Source organism: Saccostrea cucullata, unplaced genomic scaffold, assembly GCF_032062105.1.
Source record: "Saccostrea cucullata isolate Sc308-1 unplaced genomic scaffold, CSIRO_AGI_Scuc_v1 ctg18513, whole genome shotgun sequence".
Lineage (NCBI taxonomy): Eukaryota > Metazoa > Mollusca > Bivalvia > Ostreida > Ostreidae > Saccostrea > Saccostrea cuccullata.
The window spans coordinates 1-7,649 of NW_026921769.1; the positions used below are offsets into that span (position 1 = coordinate 1).

The 7,649-nt window shown below is 31.0% G+C and overlaps 1 protein-coding gene and 1 long non-coding RNA gene across 2 annotated transcripts; both read left to right on the forward strand.

The window, feature by feature from the left end:
* Window positions 1-734: 734 nt before the first annotated feature.
* On the forward strand, window positions 735-3,550 carry LOC134260700 (neurogenic locus notch homolog protein 2-like; the record flags this gene model as incomplete). The annotated part of the gene is made up of 8 exons (XM_062743244.1): window positions 735-784; window positions 1,104-1,126; window positions 1,237-1,352; window positions 1,454-1,591; window positions 1,892-1,953; window positions 2,467-2,580; window positions 3,014-3,057; window positions 3,497-3,550. Coding segments are annotated over 8 exons (601 nt in total), but the record flags the coding sequence as incomplete, so codon positions are not given.
* A 2,782-nt stretch (window positions 3,551-6,332) lies between these two features.
* LOC134260702 (uncharacterized) lies at window positions 6,333-7,439 on the forward strand. The gene is made up of 3 exons (XR_009990610.1): window positions 6,333-6,364; window positions 6,684-6,727; window positions 7,226-7,439. It is a non-coding gene; the product is annotated as an uncharacterized LOC134260702 (long non-coding RNA).
* Window positions 7,440-7,649: the final 210 nt, after the last annotated feature.

The following is a 7,649-nucleotide window of genomic DNA, read 5'->3' on the forward strand; positions in this document are numbered from 1 at the left end:
TATCCTAGAAATTGACAATCAAAAAAAAAACCAAAAGTAAAAAACACCCAAACGTCAAAAACCAATATCGTGGAGGTGGGTAAGGGGTAGTGGTGACTTCTATTGCCGCAAATGTTTAACTTTTCATACCTATTTTACACATATTCGTGTTTACCAGGGGGGGGATCTGCATTTTCAAAGGGGGGTCCATTGTAACTTTTTCCTTGTTTTAGTGTATACATTTTTTAACCTTGTAAATTCCAAGGGGGGGGGGGCTGACCCCCCCCCCCTGACAGATCCGTGCATGAATTTACATCATTAATAAAATTCAGACTTGTATATAATGAATTAAGCATGTATAAAATAAATATAAGAGGTTCTGAGTTATAGGTCACAGGGTCTGAGAATTTCATAATCAATTTGATTAATACATGTAAATTATAGAATTATTTTGACTATTTCCTTTGAAAGCCGCCCAATATGTAGGAGCGTGTATTTAGAGGCAAACACCTTAGTGCGGGTATTACTGTCTAGTAGCAGCATCTAGTTTCCTACTATTCTTCCTATTATATTGAATTTGATTTTTGTTTCATATTGTACTTGCTTTTACATGTAAAGCGCTTTTGAATAATTCTATATTTAAATAAGGCGCTATAGAACAATAGAATAATCGTGATAATAATAATAACGTAGGCACATCATCTGTCGTTTTACATTTGCACATTTAATATAATAATTTATATTATAAATTACAGAGATGCTAGGATAGGAGATGAAACATGTTTTGAAGTGCGTGTTGTCACAGGTGATCTATTCAGTTCCTTTAAACTAAACCATATAAAGATAACCATCATTCACATAATGGTTAGAGGGGTGAATTGATACAGATTTAATGAGAGAAATCATATAATTTTCAACAAATTAAATTATCACAAAATGGACATCTTAGGAAAAAAGTAATGGTTGTTCAAACTAGAATCTTTACAAAATACAAAAGTAAAACAAAATTTTAAAGGTTCATCAATATGCAATATGCTTTTACATTTTAAAGAAACGAAATCTTAAAGCATGCCATTATATAGTTGATTCATTTTGATTACTACAGTTGCCTTTTTCATGTATAGGTCATTATTACAGAGAATTTAGTGTGAGTATAGTCTTAATCATCTCAAAATATTAATGTTGGGGGATATATAAAAACGAGATAGCGTTTTCTGACATCAAAATTACTTTTAACTTATGTAATTTTAATTTTAGAATTATCCTCTATTTCTGAAACCTACATTTGAAGACAGCAGTACATTCCAGTGTTTGGTAGGGAAATACTGTCATGTACATCTGTGGACTTCAAAGTTATTAACCAAAACCAATTGGTAATTTTTTTAAAGACAATTGATCATTTCTTTCATTAAACCGCATGATAATGCCATATTGACATGATGAGTGAGTATTGAATTTCGTTTGTCTTTTTCAGTCCAGTTCTAAAATCTGACGAAAACTTTGAAAGCGGTGTGTTCATTATTCCTCCATTAAATCAAACTCTATTTCCTTGCATGTATGACGTTGTACTAAGAATGGATCAACCAGCCAACAAATCTGTCTGCTTTTCACTGTAATTACACATTTAGATTTTGTGTCATAAATGTATTAACCATTTAACTTATGTCAAATCTTAAATTCAAACAGTAAAGACCATTTTTAAATTTCTCAATTTAAACTTTTAAAATTTAAAAACTACAAGGGGTATAACATTTTAATGTTATTACAATAAGGCGGATTTCACCGGACGACAGATGTTTTCTCTTTCATGGCATCAGATCCGCCTAGTTTGTTCTGTTTTATTGGACTTTTCATGAGAATTTTGTTGGTTAAAGTAACATTTTACAGATGTGTATTTGAATTCAAATTATAGAAATGACGGAATGTTCACCGAGAAAAGATGCTACATAATTCAATTTTCCTTCTCATTGAGTGGTAAATATTCATTTTACTGAATGCTTTTCTTCATTTACTTTATATCCATTGCTACTTTTAAGTTGCTCCTCTATTTAAACTTTTTCATTGAGTTTCATTTATCAACAATCAAAACCACGATAAAAAGACACCATGAATATATTTTTTAATTTCAAAATCCAATATCATTACATTTATTAATTTTATTAATTTTTTTTTCAATCTCTCTTCCCTAAATACTTTATTTAGGTAATTTGCAGAGGCAACATATACACGAAAAAATACATTCTTACTATCAGTTAAATAAGATATATATTTATGATATGGCAGAAAAATAGTCTTTTAAAACACAGTTATACTAAAAGTAAATCGAATTATAACAATAAAAAATCTTGGCGTTTTATCGAATGCCGATTTTAAAATACTTAGAGAATGCCCCGAAATAAGTTCGTGCATTTCTACGGCCAACTCATGTCAATATTCATCGAGATAAGTTCAATAGCCATTTATTGCAAACTGACAATTTTTCTTAAGTGAAAGGGTCTTGTGCTCAAAAGTCGTGTAGTAACGGTGGATTCTGTGATGGACATGAAGACACAAGGAAGTGTTTTTGCCGAGTGGGGTTCTCTGGTGATAGCTGTTCTACTGGTAAATACTTAGTACATGTACATAAATGGAATATTAATGTCACTTTCCCTCTGCTCTGAATTTTATAAAGAGAAAATTTAGAAAAGTAAAAATAGGACCATTGAGATTGTTCATTTAGTTACCTTATGGTGGATGAAAATGATCCTGTTTACCCATTGGGTCGAATGTTGACTATTTTTTTAAAACAAATAATTAGCCAATTATGTGTACAGATTTTCCATTCACCCGATCAAGACAAGGAGCATACCGCTGGTATTACTAGTTGTCAGGGGATGCTCAATCCTCCTTGATACCTAATCCCATTTCTAAGGTTTTAAAGGTCCGTGTTTGCTCTGCACTTTACTCATAATGTTATATGACTTCTTCATTTGAGTATTGTTCCTTATCTTTATATGTTTCATTATAGAGCAATTTTTTGTTCTATGTTTTCCAGAGTTTGGTATCCCCCAAGAGATGCATACACAGAATATACAATATGTAAGTGTTTTTATAGATTTACTTTAGTTTGAACTAGGCGAAAGACTAAAGGTCCATTGGGTTAACGCAAGAAAAAAAAGCCACTTATTAGTGCATAAAACTGATCAGCTAGGTGTAATTTTATTACACATATTTCTTTTTCTGCTTTATGACAGTTTATCGCATAACATAAGAATGCAAGTGCTTTTATTCTGTATTCGTCGTGTAGGGTAGGGTTCAATTGTTCGTGCTTTGCACAAAAACCATCAGTTTCTGGGGATATTATTGTGTGCATTAAGATTTCTGAAGTTATTAATATGGCATTCAACATTTCGTGGTGGACGTACATTTATGGCTCTCTTTCATATTTCAAAAACAACACAAATAAAACCTTACGTAAAATCAAGGATTTTACAGCATTTTATTATCTTTAAGTATAACCTTTTGTATTTTTATACAGCCTCTGCTTGGAAATGTACTTCTACCAAAAAGAATGAATTGTCCTTTGAATTAGGAGTGTCAAATACAGCTTCTAATTACTGGAAAAACGGGGTAAAATTCTTGATTTTATGTTTTTTACAAAGCGTATTTGAATTTTTTCAGGGTTAGGGGTAAGGGTTAAAAAATCATATCACAAGAGTAATGTAATGATATAAATAATGTGATTTACATAATAATGACATTTGTGAAATAATACAACAGAAATATTTTTGCTTAAAACATATTAGAGAAAAACAATGGGTCACTCTTATACAATCCATAGTAAAGACACTTTTATATTACTTAAATGAATTCAATGTATGGTTTCAGATTTTACATTACTACTAGCACTGACTCTACAAGTGTAGCGGTCAAGGAAATAAAGGAAGCTCGTGTATCTAAGGATTTCCTCGCTACAATAACAGTTGTCAACAAGAAAACTGGCTCTCATCAGCTCTGTGTGGGCATTTCTCCTGATATATACAGGTCAGGTCATTTTAAAAAGATAATTAAGTTACCCTTTTCCGACCGATTAACTAAAATGACGACACTCAAAACTTTTTTTACATTCCAGGACAAGATGTGTATTTTTAATTCATTCCTCTTATTCCGTTAAAAATTACGTTGAGGTTTCCGTAAACGAAACACCTTCTAACGGACCCAATAATATTACGGGAGATGGCAAACAAACATTATTTTAAAGATGGCCTGGTTGCATATCATTTAAAACCTAATTACCTAAATAATGTCCAATAAAAGTGTTTTTTTTTTTAAACTGGAGGTTGGACTTTCTTTCATCTGTAATTTTCATATTTACAAGGTCGATGAGACAAAAGTGTCAAAATATGACCTATGTAACCAATGTTTTTTTTATTGCATTTCAAAAGAATATAAAATAATTAATTTAAAAGTGTATCAGTCTCTTTTGATATAATAATTAAGATTAAGTATTCTTTCCCCATCACATTGAAATTGTGGTGCAGAATACGTTTTGAAAATAAATTACTAAAATCTTTCACTTTGTAGAAAATTCCTATTTTATCTTTAAAGAAAATACCATTCCAATTCCTTTCCATGGCTGGGTCATTATAATATTTTGTTATTAATTTAGGTTCAGATCACTTACTATTAATTGACAATTTCAATCAGCGATATATTTATCACGTGATTTGATATACTCAAATTATGTTAAGCGAGTTTTGATTCAAACTCTTTTTATTTAACAGTATCGAAACAGACAAAGTTTGTTGCAGTATCTCCACCCAGAACACAGGTATAATTCACAAAATCATGAGATAATTAAAAAGTTTCTCTTTACACTGAATTATAGGCTTTTCCCCTCCTTTCCCTGTATGAAAGAAGTTTCATCCCACGAAACATATACCAAATGATAATTTGGTGTGCCACATTATCATCCAAGGTCGCCAGTATTTATTTCTGATTAATCCTGTTACAACCAAAACTCTGATAATGCTCTTTTAAAAACGTGAAAAAAAGGGTTGAACCGACTGCTTAATTTTCTTTTTCTTTTATGCCGTTCTTGTATGCATTACAAACTTTGTATTGTCAAAATAACAAAAATAATATTTCCAATCATTGAAAAAGATACTTAATGAAATGTTTGATAATCTCGAGTTTTTCTTGTATGTTTTATTATTCTAGATTATATTACCTGTGAGGACGTCTCCGTTGACGACTGCAGCGATCCAGCAGCGCTCAATAATATTTGCTCAGATCCAACCACGGCTACATTCTGTAGAAAATCCTGCAATCTCTGTCGTGAGTAGTAGGTTTCTATAGTAGTTAGATATTATAGGAGGATTTTTGATAAATTATGTTTACTTTCGTTTCATATTTTAATAACTCATTTCAATTTTAGACAACATACCTACAACTTTGAAAATACTGACAAGGTATGATAATTTTATCATATATAATATGATGACGCAAAATGTGATTCCTTTTGTTTTGTTTTAAAATGTTAATTACTAACATTTATAATAGGTACCGTACCTTTTTATATTACCTTAAGCAATTATTTATTGGACCATCTCCAACAAATGTGTCACTTTTCACATGTTCTGCAGACATTGATTGCCACGTATTGCTTTATGAAAACGAGGCCACAACAACTTATGGAAAGCATGGAGCAAACAAGATAAGTGAAAAATAATCATATCATTAAATGACCACATAACAAACTTGATAAATACAATGCAAGAACATAAGAAGCAGTCCTATTTCAGCTGGAAAAGTAGATGAGATACGAATGCTAACACGACACTCAAGTTCAAAATATTTAGAAGACAATTACCCAGTAGTAAAAACAACAATAAAATTTACCGTGGGCTCATTTGAGTCCTCATAATGGGCCTTCTTTTTACGAATACCTTATTGCATTTTTTTTTTACATCATACACATTTTCAACGGATGTTAATTAAAAGGTTAAATAAATAAATAACTTTAATCCATACATAACCCTTTCCAAAAAATCTCCCAGAAATTACGGAGATTTTACAATTTTCAAAGAAATAAGCAAATGATTAAAACATGTTATTGTTTCTTTAAGCAATTATTTAAAGGAGTTAAGAAGCTCCAGTTAATTTTAATTTTAAGCTTCTTCCAAAAACTTGTTAAAATACTTTTCTCCTTTCTAACATTACGTCTCTTTCTTCTGGTTTACAGTCCTAGCTGAGGTTTCCGCCCGTCCAGTACCTGGAAGTACTGTGCACATTTTTAGAACTCCTGACTGTGATAACTGTTCCGTGGATGTTCTAATCCATACTTCTATCTCCCGCCCAACACAGAGGGCACACTTTGTGTCGAGGCATCGGACTACAACTCTGGGTAAAAACTGCAAAAAAAATATTTCTTAAGGAACGAATTTATATGGCAAAAATCGATTTGTAAACAACTAGATGCATTTTTTTATTATTCTTAAAACATGTAAAATCTTATAGGCAATATTTTCCTTACAATAACACACTTTCGGTTTTAACGAAAAGGCAGATCTTTTAAAGTAACTAATATGTCTAGGATGTTTTAATCATCATTGCTATTCTAGTTTATTTATTATCGTTCTATAATATTTTGTCTTTGTTATTTCATTTTCATGACTGTTATGCCTTTATTATTCTTTATAACTGTTATTGGTATCATTCTGTAGACTGGACGACCTAAGATGTTACTTTGTGGATTACGAAATACATGGTAAGCAGTTATAAAAATTGTATTTTCACTGCATAATTTGAAAGAAATTAGATTATGGAACAGCTAAAGTAATGATTGAAGTACCTACATTCAATATGATAGGAATCTATTTGATTTTCTACAAAATGTTGTCAAGGGTTCATGGAAATAACGCTGTATTTTTAATGCTTTCATATTTTAAATGATTCCATTCACTTGGTTTCAGTCACGGTGCAAGTTTTTGAGATTTTAGTTATGCTGTTATGCAGCTCATTAAACGTGTGCGAAAGTTATAAAGCAAAACAAAAATCTATTACAAATTATCAAAACGATGTGATTTACAAAAAAAATCATATAATGACCTTCATATTCATTCATAAATCCTAAGAAGGAGGGATATTATAGGAGAAAATTGTAAGATTTTTGTTATGTTTTATTTATACATCCTAGAATATTTTCAATTATCAATTAACTATTTTCATTTATGTCTTCAATCGATTTATCAATGTTTATTTCAAGCATCAAGACGCCAGACCCTGAGTGTTACACACACTACCACATCAACATCTCGACGAACGCTTCAGGTTAACCTTGGAAACGTGATTGGATAATCTAAGTAGTAAAAATATAAACAGATTGTCAATGAAATTAATGATGACACTTTAAGGATTTGAACACTTGTCGTCTATAACAAGGAAAGATGTCATTAAAATGGATTTATAGCTTTTACATGTTTTTCTCATAAATAAATATAAGAATTTCTATTTAAAGATATGATTTATTTGTATGTATTGAAGTTACTGAGATTGACTACGGAATATTCCCTTTACCTAATCAATACAAAGAGCTCACAGGGTTAGGAATGGGGATGCTGACTTGTCCTAAGCACCTGATCCCTGTCGTCCGTGTTTTATGCCTTATTCACATTTTTTGTCTCGTTAAT